The sequence below is a fragment of the Lissotriton vulgaris genome, chromosome 10 (genome assembly GCF_964263255.1).
Source record: "Lissotriton vulgaris chromosome 10, aLisVul1.2, whole genome shotgun sequence".
NCBI lineage: Eukaryota > Metazoa > Chordata > Amphibia > Caudata > Salamandridae > Lissotriton > Lissotriton vulgaris.
The window spans coordinates 64,999,477-65,027,436 of NC_141698.1; the positions used below are offsets into that span (position 1 = coordinate 64,999,477).

The 27,960-nt window shown below is 43.2% G+C and overlaps 1 protein-coding gene across 2 annotated transcripts in view; it reads left to right on the forward strand.

The window, feature by feature from the left end:
• The window catches only part of CASKIN1 (CASK interacting protein 1), a 662,583-nt gene that overhangs the window by 509,033 nt on the left and 125,590 nt on the right, over positions 1–27,960 (forward strand). For both annotated transcript variants that reach the window (XM_086940483.1, XM_086940482.1), the window contains exons 12-13: positions 15,385–15,492; positions 26,713–26,822. In XM_086940483.1, the coding sequence (XP_086796609.1) occupies positions 15,385–15,492; positions 26,713–26,822 (218 nt within the window). The remainder of the gene's footprint in view (positions 1–15,384; positions 15,493–26,712; positions 26,823–27,960) is intronic.

Consider the following 27,960-nt stretch of genomic DNA (forward strand, 5'->3'; position numbering starts at 1 on the left):
GCTGACCAATGAGAAATGTCCAGCCACGCGTGTGTGATTTCCTGCAATCACCAAGCCAGAGGAAATATAAAAAGGAGACAACCCGCCCAAAGTTAATGCAAGAAGTAACATCCATTCTTCCTCATGTGTTATTTGTATAATTTATACTTTTTCCCTTAGTGGAAGTGTATTTCATACTTCAATGTAGTACAATTTGCACAACTAAAAAAAACTAGCTGTAAAACATAGAATTGAGCATTATACATATATAACTCTAAAAGAAAATTCCCACATATTTATTGGCATCCGTTGAAAGAACGCACTTGGGAGTATGTATGTCTGTGTGCAAAGCCTCAATCAAAAGATCTTTTTCCGCATATTAGAGACAGAAGCTGGATTTCTTTGTTTCTGGCAGTGATAGTGTTTGAAAGGTTTTGAGTCGGCAAAAGAAAAGAAATTTAACTACCCCCGATAACTGCTTATAGACTGTCTGCCCAAATCTCATATTCTGCTCAGCCTGAACAGCGGTCACGCAGTGATTTTTGATAATGCACATCACAGGGAGCACTGTTTGAAGGGAAATTAGTTTTTAATTGCATCCTAGGCTGCAGAATGGAAAGAAGGAAGTTACTTGTTTTCTATTTTTGGTCATTGTTTTGTGGAGTTAAATACCTGTCGCTCACAATGGTAAGAAAGACTTATTGAGGTAAAGTCTTTCTTTCTCCACCCAAGTGCAAAGTAAATGAATTTGCCAGCCGGTGTCCCTTCCAGCATCTAGAAACTTTGTAATCCTAAAAGCTTTTAGAGCTAGTTGTAGGTGACTTTCCTCTGACCTCTTTGGTTTGTGTTAGTAACGTTACTATCTTAAATGGTGATTTTCCCATCTTTTAGATTGTGTGTTGTACACACTATCATTCCTGTGTCAACCTTCCCTTACTTGTATCTATGAATTTTCAGTGACTTGCAATTTTGTTTATTAAAATGTCAATCTTCTATAGTAAAACATTGTTGAAATGTTGTGAGGAAAGACACAAAGCAGGGTGGTAGGACTTGCCAGAAGATAAGATGCCAATTGTTGCATTGCTATGTAATAAGGGGTGGTGGTGTGAAATGGTGCAGCCAAGGGAGGCACAGTTAATACCAAATCTTATATATTGCATAACCTCCCCCGCCCTGCCTTAACCAAGGAGCTGGAGGCTGCTCTGGCCATGAGAAATAATATAAATGAAACGCTCAAGCAGTAATGAACCTCAATGGCACCATCATTAGTTAGCATCAATGGCCCTAGGGCGAAAGAAGCATTGGCCTCAGCCATTAAAAGCATTGCTAGCTACAAGCAGTAATAATCACTTTAAGCCCCAGACAATAATAAACATCAGTGACCTCAGTCATCAATGGGTCTCAATGGAAGCAGCATACATTAGAGTCAGTAGCCCCAAGATGTAATGAACATCCATGAGTCTGAGAAGTGAAGCACATCATTGGCCCTATACATTAATGAGTCTTAATGACCTCAATCTGTGATGAATATCAATAGCTTAAGCATGTGTCGCCTCATGAATGGTTGAGAATTACAGGGGTATGTGTAAAACAATAGCTAGTTTTCTGAGGCTTCCATAGAGAGCAGTATGCTTTTTTTTGTTACAATTTAAATCTTTGGATGTTTCACTTTCTTTCAAATTTTATTTGGTGTTTCTGAATGCAAAGAAAGACTAAAAAAAAGAAATACTGTTAACATTGTTGAATACAGTACGATTTCGATAGCAGCTAAGGGCCTCATTACGATGCCGGGCGGTCCTGTTTCCGACATAATGCAGGTCGGACGCCCGTCCAACCTGCATTGTGTCAGTAACAGGATAGCCCAACGAGGAGTCGGCAGTCCTGCTTGCCATATTACAATGCCACTACCTTCACAGTAGTTGGAAAGTGTATGTTTGCTATAACGCCACACCACAAGCTGCAATAGGAACAATACACGTTTTAAACATCCATGCATTGTGTGGCAGGTACCTTGCGGTGCCTGCCACACGCTGCATGGATGTTTTAGGGGTTACCACAGGTGCTCCTCAGGCCTCCGCCCGATGTCCAAATTGATGGAGAGGAACCAATCACTAGAAGTTCAGTCTTGTTCCCGTTAAGGCGGAGGCAATTGCTCTTCATCCAGGCCGTAAGTGCCACAATACAAGCAGAAAAATTACCTGCCGTCTCAACTGGGTTGTGAGATAGAGTGACCACCAGTTGAGTGTCATCCGCATATGACACAATATCCACCCCATAGGATTCCACCATCCTAGCCAGGGGTTCTATATACAGATTAAACAACGTAGGGCTCAATATGGAGCCCTTTGGGGCCCCTTGTCTAAGAGATCGAGGCATGGACTTGAAGGGGGGGGCAGTGTATTTGGAATTTCCTATCCGCCAGAAAAGAGCCCATCCATTCATAGGCTGGCCCGGTAACCCCCATCTCGCTCAGACGGGCAAGAAGTCTAGAGTGCGATACAGTATCGAACGCCGCACTCAAGTCCAGCAATATCAAAGCAGCAGTCTGTCCTTCATCCACTTTTTGACGAAGCAGTTCTGTGGAGAAGAGAAGGGCAGTTTTCGTAGAATGTTTCGCCCTAAAACCAGATTGGGAAGAGTGTAGAAGATGATTATCCTCCACAAATTTAACCAACTGGTTATTGACCAATTTCTCCACCACTTTGGCACAGAAAGGCAAGAGGGAAATGGGGCGGAGGTTATCCAATTGGGAAATACTCTGGTTAGCTTTCTTTTTAATAGGAACGACCTGGGCAAGTATCCATTCCTCAGGCACCTGACTTTCTTGAAAAGATAGGGTGGCCAAATTACCTATGTGGTTCCACAGGAGGTGTAAATGACTCCTTAGAATTTTAGGAGGGGCGACGTCCATAGGGGATCCAGAATGGATACCCATGATTAATTTTATCAATTCCTCCCTCGGAGGCACCATGAACTCCTTGAGACATGTTTTCTTAGTGAGCCTTTGGCAGGTATCCAAGGCCGGGACTTATTCGGCTGGACCCTGCTGAAAAGACACATATATCTTCTCCACTTTGCTCACAAAGTGGTCGGCGATGGATTCACATATCTCGGTGGAAAGAAGATCTTAGGTCACTGTCCTCGTGAGTGCCGTTAGCTCCTTACAAATTAAGAAGAGCTCTTTAGAGGAATTTTCGGATAATTCAATCCTCTCTTTGAAAAATTTCCTTTTAGCCTTTTTAATCAGTCCATGGTACTCCTTCAAGCTATTCCTATATGACTCTTTCCGGGCAGGATCATAGTCTTTATGCCATAGGCGTTCCAGGCTTTTGCATCTGGCTTTAGCTGCATGCAATTCCTCGTTATACCATGGGGCTGACCTAGTCCCTCGTACTGGGCCTTTAGGGTCCATGGGGCCACCTTATCTAATGCCTTAGATAACCATTCCTCTTAATCCTTCCGTGCTTTCTTAAGGGTCTTACTGAGCGGAGGAGTTTCCTGCATTAGCGCAGATTCGAATGCCTTATGGCTGAATTTTTTTTACAATTCCTGCATTTAGGTAGGACAGGTCTCTTAGGTGTTTCCCCTCTGGGCATGTCTGTTACTATAAACGGAATGATATGACGATCAGACCACGGGATCCTGATGGGGGGGAGCACCTTGATACCATCCCAGTTAGAAAAAATGGGATCCAGGAGATGTCCCGCTTGATGCGTTGGCATCCCACCAGAAAGTCTAAACATCAGGGATTTCAGAGAGACAATTACTGAATGTGCCTCTGCACAGTTAGCATCCTCAAAATGTAGGTTAAGATCACCTACTATGAGGAATTTACTGTAGCGTAAGGCCGGTTGAGTCACCGTTTCCAGTAGGCTCTCAACAAATTGTGTGGACCCCCCTGGGGGGCGATATATGAGATAGCCCTTGATAGTACACTCAGGGGAGACTTTAATAGAAAATAGGCCAGCTTCACTATTAAAATTTTCACTTGCTCCAGAGAGCACTCGAGCTCAATTTTATACACCATTGCGATGCCCCCCCCCTCTTTGGGTCCCCCTATCAATTCTTAGCAGGCCATAGGCTGGTGGGAGGGCCTCCAAAATCTCAGGAGCAGAAGCCGCATCCAGCCATGTCTCCGTTAAAAACAACAGATCCGGCTAGTGGTCGGTAAGGACATCATAGATGTCAAATCTATGTTTTTTAAAAGAACGGCAATTTACTAAAAACATGGTCAGTTGGTAGACCCTCCTAGCGGTCACCAGGGCTAATGCAGGATTGAAAGGGCATACCCTACACTTTTTGGGCATATATTCAGGCAGCATACTATGAATACAGGCGGCACTAGGGGTAGGGCAAAGAAGAGTTAATTGGTCACACGAATATCTTACACTTTTTACCGTCTCCCTAGGGTTAGAAACAGGGGTTCTGGCCGCGGTCGGTCGCGGACGGGCGCAGACGGGCTTGCCTTGTGTGTGTCTTCGGCTGACCTGTCCTCATTAAGTGGGGGTAGGCCTGGGAAAACTAGAGCGCTAACCCGAGCGCTGAGGAGGCAGGAAGTGGTGGGTTCCTCACCCTCCGCACAAACGCCCACAATGGACGCGGCGGACCGGGGCGGGACCAGGAAGCAGATAGGAGAACACAAGTTACAAAGCAAACGAACTAGCGGTAATTTACAATTTTAAAAATGTCTACAGAATTTAGCAGCAATGTATTTAAAAACATATATTCATCAGAATACGGACCCAAATCGCACCGTAAGCCTCCCCTTCACACCCCCGCACCGTGACTGTATGACTCTAGATTCATCCAGATGGGTCTTTATTCGGAGAACCCATATGAGATCCCATTTCTAGGGAGGGCATAGGTTTGCCCCATTGGTACATGCACATAAAATGTCTATGTAATAAGTTAGATCTCTCTGTGATTCAGCTGTCCCAGGAGACTTTGCATGCTGAAGGTAGACGAGCTAAAAGGGTAGGATTTGTGATGGGACAGATTTTGTAAACTTGGGGCATGATTCACAAAGGACAACGTACACTTTTGTGTAAGTTTACGGCTGTTTGCTACTCACAAAGATCTTTACGACTTTTGAGTCTCCACACAAAAAAGATAATCCGGTCCTATCTTTTTATGTGTGGAGACACCTTTGTTGTAGATACTGTTCGGAAAATACCTTTTTGAATAGCAAACAGTCGTAAACTTACACAAAGGCTCTTGAAGTCTCCTTTATAGACCTTTAGAGGCAACACCTGCCTCTCAAATAGTGGCCGCGAGCCTACTTTGGAAAATATGCATCCTTGATGCGTACATTCCCTTTATGCTCAATCGGGATGGGAGTATCACCAATCGGTGATGTGACAAAGACATGGAGCACATGCACATGCAAGTCTGAAGCTCTTATTTCCCAGGACAACCTGATTGTAACTAGATTTTAAGTTTTTTTTTGCTATTCTGCCCACTTAATAATACCACCAGGAGGAAATGGCTGTTCCCTTTGTTCAGGGCCCATTATGTAAGATTGGCAAGGATTGCCTAAGCAATATGTAATTTTACTTCGCATCGGAACTAGTGGTATAGGAGGTGCTGCAGCACCGCATGGACATCAATTCACCGAAATGCCAGGGGGTAGCAGAAGTGACATCACACGTCATTTGACCTCCACTTTCACTCACATAAACAAACACACAAATATACTCTCTCTCACATATAAACACATTCTCACCTGAACGCATGCACAAAACATAGATTTAAGAACATTGTTTGACTTAGCCCAGCTGCCATGTAAAGGCATATTCCAGCCTATTGTACTCCATTTTATTACACTGATAGTGAATACAATATTTTATTCACTTTTATTGTAATCAAAAAAAGACAGAAAATAAAGAGAATGGATCCCAAACTGCTCCTGTGTTCCTGGCACTGAATGTGCCAACTCTGAGGCCAGGGGTCGCAAAGGCAGTGCTATGGGTAGCAAAGATCAATCCAGGAGTTGCAGCTGCGACCCCTGATGACCATGCAGCACTTGGAAGAGTTTAGATGATGAACAATAATGAGGCCACTCAGTGTTTTTTTTAAGGCAGCATTTTTTGTGTTTTCAAAGTCCACTTGCCGCATGGCCCCTATGCCCTCAGTGAGCTGGCATTACTGTCCTGCAACCCTACACTGAGTGTTCCAGCACCACCTCCTGCCAGTGTGCAGCATCTGTGTTTTTTTATTCTGCTTGGCAGACTAGATTGGAATCTCAGAAACTGTAGCTATGTGTGTCTATTAGTTGAAATATTTAGTGGACTTTAGGATGTGTTTCCTTTCTACAAATTACATGAGTTTAATTTCCTTTTAATTGTCTTCCTAGTGCTTTGGACAGTGGTAAGTTTGTAATAGTTTATTGTTTTTTTATCCGACTAAACCAATAAACTTACACTGTTAGCAATCTTTCCTATTTTCTAGGATCTCCCTGTGTTGCAAACACCAAGAGAGATTACAAAAAAAACCCTTTTTGGTTTCTCTATTTTATTTTACTGTAAGAATACATGGAGAGCACTCGTCCCTCTGAGCAAATGATCATTTTAGTCATGAATTGTTTTAGAGTCTGCAGGGGATGGCATGCCCCGCTTGACTGCATTACAGCGACCCTTGCGCCCTCCCCCAGGGTTAAGATGGCTGCCCAGGGCTGGGACATCTCACTCTGCCAAGCCCGACTGCTTCCTCCAGGGTTGCTGTAGGGCTGGAGGGGATTGTTGCCAGCTTGATATTTTTTAAACATTTATCCCAAGGCAGCTGTCAGCTGCCACGGTCTCCTGATCGCAGTTACCAAGAGGACACCGGGCACTCTGCCCAAGTCCTCCACATCTCCACAAGCCTTTGTGGAACACGGAGGACTCGTGCCGCTAACTGCTTCTCTGGTGTCTATTTGTAGGCAATCGGACACATGTCTGGCTCTCAGCTTTGTCCTGCATTCTGTGTTTAATTTCTGGTGGTGAGTGCCGGTGTAGGATAAAAAAGATCCTGCAAGAGTGAAATAAAGAGGAAGGGAGTCTCTGGTGGTGGTTTAAAGAGGCATCCGGTGGAATCAAGACTACGGACCTGCACCCTCCTCCCTTTATTCTTCAACACACAGTCACACTCTGCAAGCATTGCATCATGACTTTTATAACCACACCTTAACACCTCCCAGCAGACTACGTAATTCAAGTTTAAAGTCCGCCCAGAACCGCGAGGGTCCTAGCGTGCATAATCTCAAGACACTACGTCAGCTTTGGTATTCCGCACCCCGACCTTCAATTGTGCCAGCCATGGGCTTCTGAACATAATTTTGGGTTCTAGCACTTATTCTTTTGCAAATGAAGAACAGGCTGCTTCCATCTTAGGTACAAGGGAGACCAGTGGTGTTTTTCCGTGTCCTACTTCTTTGTGTTCTGTTTGCCATTGCAAACAGGACACTTTCACAGCTCACTGCCCTTGCAGAAATATAAAAAAATTAAGATGGCACCTACCTCCCGGCCCTTAGGCAAATTCCAGTAGGTGGCATGATATCCCCAATAGAGTTTAACAAAAAAAGAAACAATTGCTGTGTGTGACTTCCGCTCCCCAAAGAGAATCATAAGTTTTCTAAAATTAATGTAAATCCCAAAAAAGTGTTTCTCTTTTTTTAATCTCTCTCAGCAAAGAGGGATTAACAAAAAAAATGCTTATAAATGACTATTGCACAAATTGGAGAGCGCAATTCTAAACGGTGTTGTTTCCTTAATTTCTACTGTCTGCCGGTGCTCGTGAACGCAAAGAGAGATTTTTTAACTTTTAATCCTCTGTGGATTGTGGAAACCCCAAAGAGCCCTTTGGTATTTTATTTATTAATTGTTAAAGTCTAGGGGAGTCGCCCTTCTAGAGTAATCTAGAAGAATCCTCAAGAGCCCTCGTGGCCTTGCTCAAAGGCTCCGAGTATGTTCTTGTATGTTTATTAGAATTTGTAGAGCGCACAAACACCAGAGGATTCTTGGCTCTAGGGGTGAAAACAGGTAAGTACTGTAAAAAACAATCCTTAGTACAGCGGGTAGGCTTGCTTAAAAAGTGAAGTCTTTACATCTTCTTAACCCCTTCGGTGCTTAGGATGACCCCGGGCCATCATACTTCACGGAGCGTGTGTGCTAAGGACGGCCGGGAGCCATTCAAACCCCGCCCGCTCATTAGTTCTCCCGCACGGCGGGAGAATTTTCGCAGCACGCAAGGGGTTAAACATAAGAAATTCAGTGTGAAGTGTAAGAAGAGAGGCAGGTAATTCCAAATTAAAGGGGCTTAAAAAGAAAAGCCCTGGCCTCCCATGCACTTCCTACTGAACTTTGGAATAGCAATAACTTCAAGAAGGTGGAACGTGGGTTACCAGTAGGAATTTAAGGCCTAATCCTGTTTGTAATATTTTGCGGGCCCTCGTCATGAACCGCTTTAAAAACAATGCAACATATTTTAAACATGTTTCTTCGTTCAATTGGAAGCCAGTGGAGGTCCTTTAACAGCGGAGTTACGTGGAGTCTTCTAGGCTGTTTAATAATCAGCCGAGCTGCCTGGTTTCGAAGCATCTGAAGTCCATACAAATGAGTCTTAGGTATGCCAACATATAAAGAATTTGCATAATCAAGCCAAGAAGTTACCACAGGTCATTATCACAGTGATTGAAGCAGCTTGTTGGAGTAAGCTAGGAAGCATTTTAATCTTCCTAAGATTTGCATAACTAGCTGAAACCACTGACCCTATCTAAGGTTTCATTAACAGATCACCGTCCATGATAACACCTAGACTTTTTGCCACTCTTTTGTGGGTAGTGGCCATGCCCATTGCAGAAGGCAAATAATGAAGGTTCCAGATCAATTTTATTGTTCAGGATCACAATTTCAGTGTTCTCTGTGTTAAGTTTTAGATGCTTCCTAACCATCCAGTCCCGGATAAGTTTGAGTAATAGTTGTGAGTCGTCTGCATAATTGTGTATTTTATAATTCACTTCTGTAAGTTCCTTAGTTAGTGGTCTAATATAGATGTTGACTAAATGGGGCCACAGGATGATCCCTGTGGTACCCTGCACTCCACCCATAGAAGTAAGGCCTGTGTAACGGCCTAAATGAACAGATTGAGTGTGACCTTCAGAAAGGACCTATCCCCCTCGAGAGCCAGGCCACCCTAAGCTGACAGCCTCCACACGGTCCACAGGTAAATCATGGTCAAGCCAGTCAAAAGCTGATGATAAATCTAGCAGTACTAAGGTTGAGGCCAAACCTTTTTCACCATCACTTCGCATATCATCAAGCACCGAAGGCATAACCGATTCAGTGTCCTGTGCAGGACGGACGCCATCTTGGAGTGGATCTAAGAAATAAGTTTTAAGATGAGAGCACAAACTGTGGGCCACATGGGCTTCCAAAACTTTAGCAGAAAAGGGCAACAGGAAGATGGGGCACTAATGTTTTGAAAGCAAAGGATCTTCTCTCTGCTTTTTCTGGAGTGGAATCCCTATCGCTTCCTTAAAAGAATTTGTAGGTATATCTTGCACCAGAGAATTGTTCAACAAGGATAAAAGAGCTTCCTGCTTTTCAGAAAAAAGAAGCCTTAAAAACGTAGACGGACATAAATCATTTGGTGAACCTGTTTTCACCCTATTCACTAGAAGCTGTTCTTTGTTAAGCAGATGAAAGGTAGAAAGAGTCAGCTGGCTTCTATTCAAGGAAGCCACATACAGCTCCTTATTACTAAGTGGGTGCTACCTTAAATTGTTTTTATCCGATCAATAAAGTAAGTGTTCAAGAGAAGACAAAATCCTTGTGACAGGCCATTTGGAATAGACATCTTATCTGAGTTGGATAGATCAGTAACCATTTTGAAAATATATTTTTGATTAGTAGAGGAGTGCAATAATTTGTTAGTGAGGAATGTGATCTTAGTGTGAAGTAACAGTCTGTTATATTCTTTTATTTCTTTTCTCTGAAGGTCACTGTTCACTATGGAGTAATCTCAACGCCATTACCATTCCATTAGATGAAGTTTTATTTAGCCGCTTTTAATTTATCAGTGAACCATCGAATAGATTCAGCCCGGCAACCTGTTCAGGGCTATAAGCTTACCAGATCCTGGTCTTCTGCTTTCCGAGGTAAAAGCAACTGTTTCCAGAAGCCACAATTTCACCACACACTGTAATATGTGGTGGGCAAGTGCTCTCAAGAAGCTGCAACCTTCTCCGGAGGTAAAAAGCCAAAGGCAAAAAACCTCCTTGGGGATGATGTCTTTAGGATTGGAGAACATCAGGAATCCAGTCGAGGAGGCCCCAAGAGTGAAGAGTTAGGAGCGAGGAAAGAAGTGAAGGAACACAGCTTTGTTGAGACACATCCTCCAACCAGACTGAGGTGTTTGAATGGAGAATAGCTAAAAAGGAGATAGTACACCAGGGTGAAAACACTAGGAAAAGAGATCACACAGTCAACCGCGAGAGAGTAGATGGTGAGAGCACCGTAGCTTTGGCGACAAAGATAGAATCAGAGGAACAAAATCGCTGGGTGCGTGAAATAAAGATTGCCACTTGTGGACCCACTTCTGTTGACAGGCAAGCAAGAGAATGAACATGGCCCGGAAAATTGCATAAATCCGGTATTTGTAAATCCTGTATTTGTAAAGCGCAAACTACTCACCCTTACGGGTCTCAAGGCGCTGGGGGCCGTCGTGGAAATTAAGTGAGCTATTGCCCAGAGTCACATGGTGATAAGCTGATCTGCCGCCGGGGATTGAACCGTGAGCCCTGTGCTCCGAAGTCAGCTGCCCTGGCCATAGGAATTCCATTTCAACAAGGCAGACCGTGAAGTGAAGTGGATGGGAAAGCATGTAGCCACAGAGGAGGTGTGAAACCAGGACACCTAGGCTCATTGGCAGATGAAACACAGAGAGGAGAGACAAGGTGCATTGTAATCCTGTCAAAGGGGACATGGAAACCATAGTATATGTGGCAGTGGGGGCTGGCATATTGTACTGCCTACTCTTTCTGCAATCCCACCTTAAACTCCAATTCTAGCCTTACCCTAATTAACCTCTACTATACCCTTGATTTTCATAGCCCTTATGTTCTTTATTTAGCACCTTTCTTCATTACGGTTTGTCTTCATTTTGCTTTTGCATTTTTTGTATTTCTTTGCTATGGTTTCTTCATTTTCACATTATATCAACCCATTAACCCTTATAAGATTCTATTTTGTAATAATTCCACAGGGTCCGCTGTTATATATCAGAACTCACAAGTTGATAGGCTGCCACAACCGTAAGCATTGGAGAGATACCAGGTCTTTTGTTTTTGCAGATTAAAACCCACATGTTTTCTATTTAAATGACTGTTTTGTGCCTCCAGTTGTTTCTAGAGTTTTCTTCGAATGAAGCACATAAGATTTATATATTGTGCATATAGAAGAAATCATAACTTGCATTTCCAAGTATTTGTGTATATCCAAAAATTAGTTAGTCACAATTATTAATGACAAAATTGAAAAATAAGTAAAATGGAGATGGGTCAAGCTGCATCTTGGATAGAATTCTGTCACTTGTATATGGGAGTGCAGCGCTCCCTGCTGCGGCACTAAATAGGCCCTCGGCAAGAAGCACAGCTCCCTCCAGCCTAAGGCACTGAAGCTGGAAACTGCAGGCTGGAACCTGCATTGTGATGGTAGCCTCCAGCTTTTAATTTCTATCCATTTGACCCAACTCTCTCCCAAAGTGTCACAGGGTGGGGTGGGGTAAGGTAAGTAAATCTCCTGACTCCAACCCATACCACCCTGTGGCAAGATAGGAGATGATGAGATGGCAGCCTAATTAATGGGTAGCCCGAGGCAGTTCAGAGCTTAAGCCATACGCCTCTGAAGCAACCTGTACTTGTGACGCTGCTGCACGTCACAAGTCACATATAAAGCAAATGATGCCTAGGACACTAGTAGCAAACTCTGTAGTAATAGGTGAGATAGCTCAATTGTCTCCCCCTACGACAAATATATTGTCTTAAATGAAATCAATTCTTATATTGTTTTAGTGAAGTTTCCCACCTCCGCAGAAAGAACACTATATACTATTTTTCTTATTTGTTTTTCACTTTAATTGAAAATTAGATTTAGGCTCATATAATTTTTGAGCCCATTTAAAACAAATGAACAAACAAACATATATATTTACACATCACTTTTTACATAAATCTATACAAACACATATACATACATCGATCCATAGGTATTTCTTTTTTTCAAATATAGTAGCCCAATTTCTTTCCAAAGGATGCTTGCTATATTTACAGACTCAGCATTCCTCTAAAGTGAGATCAACCAGACCTGAAACAAAGAGTGTAAATGTCACATATCTTTTTAGACCTATCTTCGGTCCTTTTACTCCTTGTAAACAATGTTTTCCACAACTTAAAGTACTTTGGCTGGGGTCTTCTTTAAACAAAATGTCGACGCGTTTCAGCCCTCACAGTACGGGCCTCATCAGGACTCGGGCTAGTGAACAATTCCGTCGTTGTATTAATGCCTTCAAAATTGGATGTGTCCTCTTTGAAATGAATTGTCTGAAAAACGCTTATTTTTCATTGGAGGCTGTTCTACTACTTTAAGATCACGTATGGCCGTCCATAGATCACTGGCTACTTCTTATTTGTTAGCGCGCTTGCTGCACGTCACACGGCCATTAAGCCAGAGTTGTGAAATTGACAACCATGGACAGTCTTTGTGATGACTGGTGAAGGCAGCTATATGGACTAGTGCCACCCATTTAAAAGGCTAACTGCCTACAGCTACATCCTTTTATAGGCTATTTGTCACCATTGGCATAATCAAAAAAACAAACAGGGTGGGCCCCCGAGTCCCATAAGAGTAAACCGCCACCAGTGAAGTTACTTTAACAAAAATTGAAAAAAATCTATTGAATGTGTTCCTGCAAGAGATAGCATGTGTATGTGTCAGTTTCTGTTTGAGTCAGAGTGAGTGGTAAGGAGTTGCTTAGAGTAACTGATAATGAGTGACAATGTAGCTGTGTGTGAGTGTAAGTGAAAGTGAGTGCAAGTGAGAGTGAATGAGCATGAGGGAGTGTGGAATGCGAGTTAATACATGTAAGTGAGCATATGTTAATGAGAGTATGTGTGAGGAAGAACATGTACATCTGTGTTTGTGTGTGGCGGTGAAGGGGAGTAAGTGAGAATGAGTGACATGGAATAAGTGATAATAAGAGAGTGTGAGTGATACAAAGAAAGAATGGGAGACTAAGATTTTAATACTGTATAATAAGTGTGGTCCATCTGAGGACTGCCTTCTTCAGAGTAATAAAAAATGTACAGAAGGCCGGGCATAAAGAGTCTGAAAATTCCCTACTGTCTTGGAAACATCAGGCCTGATTCTCAAAATTAACCTACACTTTTGGAGTAAGATTATTACTTTTCTATATTCACAACTGCACTTTTCTAGTACCTTACTCTTTTGTTGTAACTCACACCTTCGTAGTGCGTCCATCACTACACACAGCCCACCACTAGTACTGCAACACCCTCCCAAGGAAATTAAAGGATGTAGGGACTTAAAATAAAATCTCAAAGAAAATGTTAAATTCAATTAAATTGTTTTAAGTAGTTAAAAATATAAACAAATACTAATTAATGCTAACAAATATGTTTAAAAAGTATGTACTTATTATTGAATTACACTTTGCATCATGTTTGTTAAAAAAAAGTAATGCAAACTCGATGCAGGGTGTTTGCAAATTTGTGCCTGAGTTTGTAGTTTCTTGGTGTATGATCTTGATCAGAGTAATCCATCTTACTTCTGTGACCAATTAGAATAATCTTTCCCACAGCAAATCTGATTAACCTTATCAAAGACCCGAGCAGAAATGAGGAGTGTGATCTTCAAGTGGACATCTCAAGCCTTTCAGACAATAATTTGAACAGTGGTCTTAAACCCTTTATGTTGTAGCTGGGAAATATTGTGCCCACTCCTCCACTTGCATACAGCGTCCATGGCATATTCTTTAACCTCCTCGATCCGCAGCATAAGTTCTTAACTTCCATTGAGAAAGAATGTGTATTTGGTTTGGTTGTTTGTTTTATATGGTAGACCTAAATGTACTAGTCCATTATTTACTGTACTTTATCCATGCCAATTACATATTATTATAGAGTAGTGCATTTCAGCATAACATATTACAGTATAAATAAATTGCAATGTAGTTGGAGGTTTGCTGTAGGGAAGAGGTGTGCTTTAGAAGACAAGGAGTGTTTTCGAGAAAGATTAATTCTGTATTGGAAGACATATGCTTTATATGGCAAGATCTGGTCTTCTGTTGGACAGGCTCTGTAAACTAGTAGGTAAAGCGTAATGGTCTTGTGTGTAAGGAGAAAATATGGACTATCAAAAGATGAAGATCCGTGGGGCAAGATGTAACCTTAGGCCAGGGGTGCAACCTATTGTGGTCCAGAGGTCGGGTGTTGCCTTGTGAAGTGTAATCTAAAATGAAACATATGGTTTAGGGACGAGGTGTACCAAGAAGAGGTGTGATGAGTTTCTTAAGTATATGGGAGGAGTAGTATGTATTTTTGTTTAGAATGTTTAATTAACACATTGGGAAAGAGGCACACAAGCATACTGCACAGAAACGAGGTACGTGTGCTTGTAGAGGTGCTTCTTATTGTGGAACATTTGGTCCTGGGGCATTGTATTCTCTGGGAGAAAAAGTGATCTATAAATGTTGTGTGGTTATTTAAGGAACAACTCTGTATGGAAGTATGGAAGGTGATGCTCTTTTTGGGAAGAAATGTACTTTATGATGGACGGTGCGGTTCAATTGGGAATGTGTGACTTATTTACTTAACTGCGGTGTTTGTGACTAGACATGGACGAAGGAAAGTATATGGTTTGGTGTAGGAAGGTAATAGGAAGCGTGATCTTCTTGAGGAGGTGTGGTCAATGAGAGCGGATTATCTGTAAGATCCCATGTGATCTCTGGCGGTGGCCTTTGAGTGTTGCTGGTTGACCAGGATGTGGTGTTTGCTCATGAGAACTCTCATGAGAGGTGGTATGGTCTATACCAGCCTGTGCATCCTGTTGGGTGAGGTGTGGTCTACAAATTGGGCAAAATGAAAAAACTGGTTTGTAGCAGAGGAGTGATCTGTGTGTAGTTTTTAGTGAAGTTGTGATCTGGGCAGGTGGAATGTGATCTGTATGGGAAGCTGTGTTTGCATGGAAAAAGTACTGGGTTGCCAGTCTGGAATCTGACACATTCAGTCCCTATTCACCACTCACACCCTGTGTAATATTGAGCACCTCCATCATGCATTTACTCACTTTTCCACTCACATAGTGCTGCAAAATAACCCTGTCCTGAGCCGGCCTCTACTTCTTGTTGCTGCAGGTTCCAGAGGATCAGACTCCAGCCCTTCCCACCTGTCCTCATCGCCGGGTTCTGCATCCACCATAGCCCCTGCCGAAGAGATCTGGGTGCTGCGGAAGCCACTGGCAGGTACAGCTGAGGACTAGGGATGCCTTGCAAGGGCAGAGTAGGGTGACTAATCTAATCTTAACCACAGGTGGCTACTAAACAACCACAGCGCTGATCCGTCTTAAAGTTGGCTGTCGGTTGTACTTGCGTGAGCTGTCAACTTATGTACGTGTTAAATGACTGATATTGCGATGTCTATGAGTGAAGGGTTTAAATTTGCTTGAAGTAATGTGTACAGTCATGCCTTAATGTATACATCCAACATTTTCTTCTGAATATAAATGAGTAAGCATGCGAGGGACGCCTTATGATACAAGAGGTGGTTTTTGATGTATAGGCACTGCGACTGAAACCTCTCATATTATAAGATTCTTCATCTTACTCTAGTTACTTGTTAATAAGCGACGCAAGTGATATTTCTTCAGCAATTGGAGTTGTCATATATTATTGATTTTAAAAGTAAAACTAAGTCAAATGATGCCTCTTATGATCTGGACAATACCTTCTATAACTGGTGAATGGTTTATAAGCTCTGCAATAGATGCCACCTCGCAGTTCAGAGATATTATCGCAGGCTGGTAATGAATTAATAGGTATTTGAAAGGAATCCTGCTTTCCTGTATGACATGTCGTCACTTCTGCTATTGATTGTATTGCACCGTTGGTAACTGCCACTAGTATCAGCTATGAAATTAGTGCACAGGCATATATGTGTTTTTGCGAATGTGTGTATTTATATATATATATATATATGTTCGAGGCATGTGTGCTGTAGATACACATGCTTTGCATACTCCTGCCATCTAGTGTTGGGTCTGGATGTTTACAAGTTGTGTTTCTTATAAGACGTCTTTCCTAGTCACAAGGTAAGGTGACTCCTCCTTTCAGTGATAGTGCTCATGGGCATCAACTCCATTGTTAGATTGTTTTCTTTCCGCCATCGGGTTTGGATGTGTATTGCTTCGCTCCGGTTCAAAACCGTCCTTTCCTTTCCCCTCGGTGTGCAAACCACTCTACCCTTGACGGTATTGTTATAGTACGTGTTTCCCTCTCTCCACGTATCCATTCGATCGGAAAATCTCTCATCTTCGGTCGAAAACATCATGGGCAGCCTTTGGGACTAGCTGCATCTATCCATCCCTCTACCAATGGAACGGACGCCATTTCAATTCTGTTCTTGGTGCCACTCGAAGTACCCTCACATTGATCTACACCAGGTCTGCAACTTTTGCTTGTCACCGGAAAATTCAGAGTGCTCGTTCAGGTCGAAAAAGTCTCTTCGAGATCGTCGGTCTCGACGACGAGAAAAGCAACACCAAAGCACTCAACAGACTTCAGAGATCTTCGGAGAAGAGTCCGAACAAGAACAAGAGGTGGCCACAGAAGAAGGGGAGGCCTTCTCAGTTGAAGAATACGATTCTTACCTCAAGATTGAGTTGTAGTGAGAAGATATTCCAACGGGACAGGGTGTTGTGAGTACCAAAACCTCTGTACCCCATAAGTTACCCTTCACCAAACATAAGGCTTCAGCACCACCTCTGCCTTTGGGCCTTGGCCAGCACCAAGACAATGTTTCTGATGCCCCACCCCCGGGCCTTGTGCCGAAACAAGTAGATAAGCCTTCCGGCTCAAGATCGAGTCGAGACAAATCGTCTTCGGACCCAAAACATACCGCTCCGAAAGACAAATCTGGTTCAGAGCCGAAATCCTCCAGCTCAAAAAAAGGTCTGCTTCAGAGCCGAAACCTTCCACTTCGAAACAAAAAGCTGCTTCGGAGCCAAAACCTTCCACTTCCAAGTACAAGTCCAATTCAGCACTGAAACTTTGGGTGCCGATATCGAAAGAACATATTCCAGAGTCTCCGGAACCAATCTTAGACATTATGAAAGACAGGTTGGATCCAAAGCAGAAAAAAATGTGTATTAGTCCATACACTGGGCACATATTGGCCAAAACTCCTTCCAAAAAGAGTACACTGGAGACAAGATTCCTCTCAACAAGAAAAAGGACATCGCTACCAGTCCTATCCATGTGCCTTCCCCTCTACCACCTCCACCAACTTCACCTTTACCAATACTGTCAGGCTCAGATCCATTACACATAACATCACAGGGATCTCCACACACACACAGCCTGATTTAGGAGATGGGGATGATGATGACGACAATGCTCCTCTGCCTACAGATCCATGGAATTATTACAATGTTGATCCACCCATGGATAATGATCCAGATCTATACCCTACAAAACCTTCAGCTCCAGATGATAACATACCTTATCTGGAGCCAATTTCCAGGGCAGCAGAATATCATGGTGTTACCTTGCACAAGGAGGCCTTAGATGATGATTTTTTAATTGAGACAATAGGGTCTTCACAGAGAGTAAGTCAAAGTCTCCCTATGTTGAAAAGCATGATGAGACATGCAGAAGACCTCTTTAAAGACTACCAGGGAATCAAAGGTAAGCTCTCCTTTAATAAAAACCGTATCAGAGGGTGATGGTTTATATTTTTTATCAACCCTGGGTGTTAGGATTTGTGCACAACCCAGGGTTGATAAAAAATATAAACCATCACCCTCTGATACGGTTTTTATTAAAGGAGAGCTTACCTTTGATTCCCTGGTAGTTTCCAACACTCGTAAAAGAGCAAACTCACAGACATCTGGTGATGTTACTCCCCCATATAAAGAATCTAAGCTTATTGATACATCCGGTAAAAGGGTAGCTGCTCAAGCCGCTAATCACTGGTGCATTACCAACAAACAAAGCCTCTTAGCCAGATATGACAGGGCCCACTGGGATAAAATGGAAGGTCTACTTCAGTACCTCCCAGACGAACACTTGAAAAAGGCACAAGAGCTAGTTCAAGAAGATGTGCTCTTGATGCCGCTGACACTGCAGCAAGAGAAGTTAACACCTGCACTCTCTTACGTAGGCATGCCTGGCTTAGAATGTCCGGCTTTAAACCAGAAGTCCAACAGTCGTCTTGAACACTCAGATTGACAAACAACATGTTTTCGGACCTCAGGTTGATGAAGCTCTACAGAAGATAAAAAAGGACACAGATGTAGCAAAATCCATGGGAGCGCTTCAAAGTCCTTCAAGCAGAGGCTCCTTTCGTAGCTCATTCTATAGAGCATGGCCTAAAAGTATTTCCTCAGACCCCAACACTTCCTCTTACAAATCCAACAAGCAACCCTCTCCCGGAGAGGCTTCTCTAGAAGAGGGTACAGGGAAAACGATTTGAAAGGTAGAGGTAAGGGCACGCCAACGTGAAACTCCCCTTCTCAGAATAAGCAGTGGGACTTTCCTACACTCCCCCTCGATCATTGAACACCTGTCGGGCAAAGGCTTTAACAATTTTTTCTCATAAGGCAATCCATAACATCAGACAAATGGGTGTTAGACATTATCCAACATGCTTATTGCCTAGAGCTCATCAGCAATTCTCCCAACATACGCTCTCGTACCCACAAACTTTCGACATAACACTTACAGCATCTCAAAAAAGAAGTGCAAACTCTTTTGCAAAAGGAGCTATATAGCCAGTTCCATTACAGCAACAAGGCTCAGGTGTCTCTTCTCTGTACTTCCTAATCCCCAAAAAGGATGGTTCCTTAAGACTAATTTTGGATCTAAGGACAATAAACCTGTAGATGCTTGCAGAACATTTTCACATGGTCATGCTTCAACAGGTTCTTCCACTGCTGCATCAAGGTGGTTTTATGTCCACACCGGACTTAAAAGATGCATACTTTCATATTCTGGTTCACCCAGCTCATCGCAAATACCTCAGATTTGTGAAAGTGGGAAAACACTATCAATTCAAAGTATTCCAGTTCGGAGTAACTACTGCTCTCAGAGTATTCACAAAGTGTTTGGCAGTATTGGCGGTACATCTCAAAAGACAACAGATTCATGTCTTCCCATACCTGGGCGACTCGCTTATCAAAGCCAGCTCACACCAAAAGTGCCTATACCACACTCATTCTACATTATACCTAGTCTACCAATTGGGTTTCATGCTCAAAAGTCTCGCCTTCAACCTACATAAATGCAGTCTTCTCTGGTAACAACTCTAAACACTTCCACAGCTCTAGCGTCTCCCAATGCAGCCAGAATTTGAAATATTCAAACTCTGCTACTACAGTTTCAAACCAATCAATCCTTAGCAGTCAGAACGTTCATGCAGCTGCTAGGAATGATGGCATCATGCATCACAATAGTGCCTCATGCAAGGTTGCACATGCGTGTTCTCCAGAAATGCTTGGCACTTCAGTGGAATCAGTCGCAGGGTCAATTAACAGATCTAATGTTGGTAGACAGCTGCACCCAATCGCCCTCTGCAGTGGTGGAGTGCACAAAACTTATCAAAAGTGTGGCCCTTCATCAACCCTGTTACACAGATCATGCTAACCGCAGACGTATCCCTCACAGGTTGGGTAGCCCATCTTCACAACTTCACAATTCAAGGTCTATGGGACAACAAGTGCAAAGCTCTACACATCAACTATCTAGGGCTTCTAGCTGTATATCTTTCACTGAAAGCTTTTCAGTCTCACCTCATAGGGAAAGTTGTCCTAGTCCGCACCGACAACATCACAGCTATGTACAAAAACATGCCTCTCTTAGACAATTTGGTTTGGGTAATTTATCACAAAGTTCATCTTCTGGCAGTACACCTCCCAGGAGTGGATAATCAGATTGCCGACCTCCTAAGCAGAAGGCAGCAACAAATACACAAGTGGGAACTTCATCCCAAGGTTCTCCTTCCATACTTTCAAGAATGGGGATTTCGACAAATAGATCTGTTCGCCACAGTGGACAACTCAAAATGCCCATATTTCGCATCCAGTTTACCACACCCTCTATCCAAAGGCAATGCCGTATGGAAGAATTGGTCAGGGATATTTGTCGACGCTTTTCCGCCTCTCCCTCTCCTTCCATTTCTGGTTCGGAGGCTCAGGCTAACATCCTTCACACTGATTCTAGTGGCTCCCACTTGGGCCCATCAGCCATGGTTCACGGCACTCTTAGAACTGTCAGTAGTTCCACAACAAAAGCTGCACCTCAATTTCCGCCTTCTCACACAGAACCAACGAGAAGTCAGACACCCAAACCCCAAAGAGCTCAATCCAGCGATTTGGCTCCTGAAGTCATAGAGTTTGGTTATCATAACTTGTATGACCATTCTTAAAGAAGCAAGGAAACCTACTACCAGAGCATGCTATGCAGCTAAATGGAAAAGATTTGTTGTATATTGTACTAATAACAATATTGATCCTCTAGATGCCTCCACTCAAAATATCATCTGCTGCCTTCTGCATCTACAGCATGCTGGTCTAGCCTACACTTTCATTTGACTGGATCTTACAGCTGTAGCTGCATATTTACAGAACAGACAACATCTATCCTTGTTCAATGTTCCAGTAATTAAAGCCTTTATGGAGTGACTTAAGAGAGTTATACCACCCATGAAGCCTCCAGCACCAGTTTGGTCTCTGAACACTGTGCTTACATGGCTCATGGGTCCACCTTTTGAGCCATTACACAACTGCCCCCTACAGTTACTTTCATAGAAAGTGGCCTTCCTCATTGCGATCACTTCACTGAGAGTTGGTGAGCTACAGACTTTAACCTCTGATGGACCCTTCTTTCAATTTCATAAAGACAGAGTAGTTCTTCGCACCAACACAAAATTCCTTCCCAAAGTGGTTTCTGCTTTTCATATCAAGCAATCAGCTGAGTTGCCTCTGTTCTTTCCTCAACCTGATTCTGTAGCAGAAAGAGCTCTTCATACTCTTGATGTCAGAAGAGCGTTACTATACTACATTGAAAGACCAAGACAATTTTGCGAAAAAAAAACATTTGTTTATGCATTTGCAACACCTCACAAAAGCAATCCCTTCTCTAAATCTGGTATTGAAAGATGGATTGTTAAATACATTCATATCTGCTATGCTAAAGCTAAACGAACTTTGTCTATACCTCCTAGAGCGCATTCAACTCGTAAAATAGGATCGTCTATGGCCTTTTTAGGTAACATCCCTATAGCTGACATTTGTAAAGCAGCAACATGGGCCACACCACACACTTTTACCAAACATTACTGTGTGGATGTGTTAGCACGTCAACAAGCCAACGTAAGGCAAGCAGTGCTAAAAACACTTTTTCAAACAGCTGCAACATCTACTAGTTAGCCACCGCTTTGGGAGAATACTGCTTTATTGTCTATATAAAGCATGTGTATCTACAGCACACATGCCTTGAGCAGATTATTCTATGTAACCAGTAAGCATCTGCTCTTGGCATGTAGATCTGTAGATTCACATGCAACCTTCCACCTCCCCGGGCACCTGTAGTTGTTGCAGTCTTGCTTTACTTACATTACATATGCATGGACATCTCTATACTACACTTACTTACTCGATTCTCACCGTCTTGTGGGAAAAAATCTAACAATGGAGATGATGCCCATGCGCACTGTCACTGAAAGGAGGAGCCACCTTACCTTGAGACTAGGAAAGACTTCATCGAAGAAACAACTTACAAACATCTGGACCCAACTCTAGATGGCAGGAGTATGTAAAGCATGTTAATCTACAGCTCTACATGCCAGGAACAGATGCTCACTGGGTAGGTAACATAATCCATATATATTTTTTTTTAAACCAAAGGTTAAAGTACCATTATAGTTAGGTGAATATGTCAGTGACAACATTAATGTTTTGAACTAAAACAACACAGAAATTCACTAGATATAGGTATCAGAACTAACTATAACTGTGCACCCAACATGCACTGCTTATGACCTCACATGTTACATCACTCATGACATGTTCTGTAACATCATGTAAGACATTACTGATGACATCGCAACTGACATCACTGATGACATCATCTAATGACGGTGTTCGTTTGTTTTTTAGTTTACATAGTGGTGGGTAACTACCATATTACTTTCCTACCTAATTTTGTACAGCCTGTGTCCAGCTAATCTACCAAACGCATGTGCTCCTAATGCAGAATATGTGTGTAGAAGTATTTGAACATGCTATAAACCTTTTTATTGAAGAGTAACTCTGTGTGCCGGTGACAGTTGACAGCTTGTGTTCATTGTGTTCCACACAAGTTTTTTGGTACTGCAGAAAAAAGTCCAGCAGGGCAAAGATTCTACGTACTACAAACTAAGTATTGTAAGTTGCCTTTCATTTTTAGACAGAATCATCTCAGCATGACAATTTCTACTTACCATAGATGACTGTATGCACCAGGTACTACTCTATGTACATGTGCTTGTTTTGCTTCAGAAGATGGACTATCGGTAAAGTTTTCACCTCAGTGTGAAGGCTGCAGGTAGTATGATCTTTTATGATTTTCAGACTTTGATTAGTTCAAGTGAATAGTCGCTCTTTGGACAACTTTTGAATAGAGTGGGCAATGTTCTTAGTAGATACTTTTTAATATTATGTGGTGTATTTCCTGTGAGAGGTTCACTGTCTACAAACAGTGTAGTACAGAATAAACTCTCTCCATAGAGTAAACTGTGTTAACAGTACCACTTTTTTTTACTTATCCCCACTTTATTTCTCAGTGTAGGTTCATTGACCGTCAGGGGTTCGATACAGATAAAGATTGTCCATATTAGGACGTTAGTTATGTAACAGGGCTTCGGGATACCATTTGACCTGTGGTTCATAAGTCAACATGAACTAGGATACCCATGAAGTGTATGGTATAGGGTCAATATTCTCCACACCATCCGCTTGCTTTACCTATGGCCCTTGGGCTAAATTAGCGCTTTAAAAATGTAATATTCATACATTCATTCATTGTATGTATGATAGCTCAGAGTATTATGAAGCATCAGTACTTCTGTTTTGCACTTACTTTCATAGCTCTAATGCTTTACCCATTTATAGAACAATGTGTACCAAAGAAGTTTTGATGATGTAATCAGTGATGTCATAAATGTCATAAAACATGTCATAAGTTACGTAATATATGAGTTCATAAGCAGTGAATGGTGGGGCGCAGGTTGTAGTTAGCTCTGCTAACTATAACTGCTGAATATTTGTGGCTTGTTTAGTTCAAAACGTTAATTGTGTCACTGACATACTCATGTAACTATAACATTACTTTCAGCTTTGTTTTTTCAGTGCATTTCTAAGGGTTTTTCTTTTAAACAAAAACAGATCTTTTTATCACACCTATCTATAATTTTGCTTTAACCTTTGTTTTTTTGTGAATTTCTAACTTTTTTTAACATAAACTAATATTTTATTACCATACGTAAAGCCAACCACTCGCTAAAGGTCATGTGAGGTGGGGGGTTGGCTACAAGATCCTTTTTTTTGTTAAAGAGGAGAGGGATCACATGGTCCTCCTCCCTTAGCCTTTGGTACCCCATCCCCAGGCCTTTTTTTTTAAAGGGGAGGGGGACTGGGAGATTACCCTCCTTGAGCCCTATTAGGCTCTGGTGACCCCATACCCAAGGGCCGTTATTTTTTAATGAAATTAGCGGTGGGCAACATGGCCAGTCTCCCCGATCATTAATAGGCTCTGAGGAACCCATCCCCCAGGGCCTTTTTTTTATTAAAGGGGAGGAGGGGGCTCGCACTATTAAAGGTGCATGCCCTGGTGCCCACTCAGGGCACCCACTATACACTTGTTGGGGGCCACGGGGCAGCCCCAATGCCCCTGTGGTACAAACCCGCTCCGTTCATCCTCCATACACTTGTTAGGGGCTTCTGGGGGGCACCAATGCCCCAGTAGCCACAGCCATCTCTGTGCATGCTGCGGGAGCCGGCATTGCTCCAATCTGCAGGGAGCAGCTAATAATGCTGCAGCCTCCGGCAGGAGCATTATTTTGATCATTTTCCGTGCCTGCATCAGTGTGTACAGGCAAACAGATCAAAAACTGTTCCCAGCCAGAAGGAGCATTACAAATACTCCCACCAAGCGGGAGCAAACACAGGTTTCCCTCCCTGGGGTATGGCGGGCATGGAAACCACTATGTCTCATGGGTGACCTCCTTGGAACATAACTAGTGAGCCTGCCACGGGGATCGGGTTCAAGGGACCATTAATGGCTCGGGATGGGGGAACCTGTGCATGGCCTCCCTCCCTTAATTAAAGTAATCAGCCCCAGGGGTGGGCTCCCCAAGGCTTTTAATGGATCTGGGAGGGGGGACCGGCCTTCTCCTCTTTCACTTTATTATTGAAACTTCCCCAAGGGTGGGAGTCCCAGGGGCCACTGGAGGCTTCGGGAGGGGGTCATACGACCTACTCCCCTAAGGCAAATTAAGGCCCCAAGGGTGGTTCACCGGGGCCTTTAATTGCACAGGGTGGGGGAGGGTGCGAGACCCCCTCCCCTTTTTTCAGGACTTCGGCTCCAGGGATGCGATCCCCAGGGCCTTTAATGGCTCAAGGAGGAGAACCATGCACCCCCCTCCCTTATTGACTACGGCCTCAGTGGTGGGCTTCCTAGGACCTATAATTAATGAATGTGGCCCAGCTGCCATTTTGCTGTTTTTTTTTTACCCTGTAGGACTCTTGCCAAATCTCAGCAATTTATGCCAATTTTTCTTTGTCTTTGGCACCGGGGAGGGTCCCCCTGAGTTCACCTCATGGGGCTTAAGGTCAGGGTACCCCTACCCTACTTCCTTATTATTTTTCTTTTTTTTACTTCATGACGAGGACTAAGTCTCCAAGTCCTGTAATGGTTGCCAGCTACATGTTTCTCATGATGCTGGCAGCCAATCAGAGCGCTGGCTCCTATCAGAGTTAAACTGACCTTTCCACTCCCCTGACAAGGTGGATGTTGGATCTATGTTTAAAAAGTGTCAACAAAGGAACCTGGCAAATGTCTATCCAGTCAGGTCGACTTCAAAGCAGCTAAGTTAATTGACACGACTTGGTAGAGGGTAAATTCTATCAAACTAACCTGGTATCCTTCTAGTAAGCAATTACTTGTATGGTAAACCATCTAAATTAGGTGGGCAGACATAAAGATCAACCTCTGGCGGCCTTTACTCTGTTGGGCCGTCGGAGGGTTGTAATCACGATGGAGGCAAAGTAGCTTCTTTAAACCAAAAGTCCACCTGAATTTAAATTGGGCAGGCGGACCATCATGTTGGCGGAAAGAGTACACCATCATGACATGGTACCCTTTCCGCCAACATATACATTGGTCCCTAAGCTCAGTGTGCTGGACAAGGATTCTTTTCATGGTGTATATTGAGGTCTTTAGTGCATAGGGGTATTTAGTCCACAGTGTAGGATGCGGGTCTTGCTGTGAAAAGTGGTGTTCATTCTACAGTGTGGGATGCATAGGCCTCTGGTTCCGAGACAAGATACAGTGAATGTGGGCTTTTTGGTTTTGGAGGTCAATTAATTGACTTTATAGAATCTCCAGCCAAGGATGACGAGGATCTAGTTCTTTTGATGTGCCTCATGGATTGCATTTCTTAATGTAACATATGAGGTTCTGAGACACAAAGAGTTGGTGTACTTTACCATGCGGGATCCTGCCTCTTGAGATTCCATGGGTAGAGGAATGGTGTAGTACATAGAGGCCTGGAATATGAGCAAATTATCAAATTCACATTGTAGGATGGAATGATCTGGGGTCCATCGGAGTGCTTCTAGAATCCTTTATGATGCAGTAGGTTCTTCACTTAGAGGTGAGTATTGCACAGTGTGTTGGGGGGTGTGGGTGAGGCTCTTACAGACAGCCTCCTTCATGGTGGGTTTTACTGTCCTGAGCCACCAACACAGTATTTAGCTCAGTGAAATATAGACCCCCACAGACACTAGTAAGGATGTTGTCCAGCGTGCACACTCATCATCCAGCGTGGAATACACATGGCTGTTGTAGTAACTGGCTGTTATATTTTTACGTTCTCCCAAACTGAAACCCGGTCCCTTATAAATAGCTTATATTTTGTGTAAGCTGGAGAGTGGGAATGGATGGATGGATGGAGGGTGAATGTTATCTCGTTGCTCGATTTCTTTGCTTCTAGGTAGACACCCTCAAGGCTCTCTCCGACATGAACCTGAGACCTGCTTCCAAGACAATTTGTTAATCGGTGGATTCCGCGGACTCCGGTTTTCTGCGCTGGCGCAAGCCGCTTGCTCTGGGTCACAGGGCTCATGGTTAATAACATGAAATAATACTAATTGGCGAGGATGTCCTGCTCCGTAGAGCCTAACCAATGCTTCCTTCTTGCTTCCGTGGCAGGTGGGGACCGCAGCAGCGTTGGCAGCACAGGAAGCGCCCGGAGCTCTGGCAGCGGTCAGAGTGCTGGCAGCAATGCCAATGCCATCCATGCTGGTGCTGAAGGGGTCAAGGTATACAGTGAACGCGTTCTTCAGTAGTGTAGTCCCATGGAAGCCCCATCCTTAAGCACTAGATACTATGAGACTTATCAGCCAATGGCAAAGCTGTAACACCCTCCTGTTTACCAATCCAGTTCCTGACCCCTCCAGCCTCAGACTATCATAAGTAAGGTGCAGATGGAAACCAGGTGTGTGTAGGAGCTGGTGTCCTCTGAAGAGTAGTTGTTGCTCCTTCCTTCCGGTCACCTCCCCAGTTTTATGAAAGTGTGCGATTGTCCATCTGTCCAAATTTCCTCCCTGTCATTGATTTTAGGAACAGATTTTTCTAATATTTCCACACTCCTCGTTTTCTCCCATGCCCATCTCCTTTTAGGTCAGTGTCCATTTACTTTTCTCTCTAACCTTCTCAATGTGTCTCCTGCCCTGTCTCTGCGTGCGTCTGTCTGTCTGCCTATGAGTGTTCTTCTGTCCCCCTCTATCGCTGCCTGTATTGCTCCATCTTTGTCCACCTTGCTGTCCTTGTGTATCTATGTGTATTTATCTTGTTACTGACCCACACATATCCCCTTCTGTCTCCCCTCACTTTATTATTCCATCTGCTTGCATACTCAACTTCCATCCATAGTCCTGTATTTGATCATGTTCCTCTTATGTCTAACTAACTTGGATTTGCATGTTGAAGAGACTACCCTCCCTCTTAGAGTGCTCATCTCTGATTTCTCTGCGTTTATACAATATCTTCAATATATTTTTACATGTAGTTTTCTTCCTTCCACACAGTAGTTGTGGAGATGAATGGAGAGGCTTCTTTCTTTTTCTTCAATTTTTTTCTTGCAATATCCAAACATGGGGCATACAAGCACAGGGTGCAACAGCTTACACACCACAACCATGCATCTGGCACAGACACAAACACACACACGCATGCACACACAGATCGAGCCACCTTTAGGTAACACAAATCACACAAGATTTTATCACACTTATTCATCCACAACACACTGGGAAATTCAAATAAATGACAATCATGAACCTAAACAACTGTATGCACTGACATTGTACACTGTGAAAGCACGACTGAAAGAACCAGTAACTGAGTGAATGTGTGAGCATAGGAATGATGAAAGCACGCCCTGCATCCACGCTCACA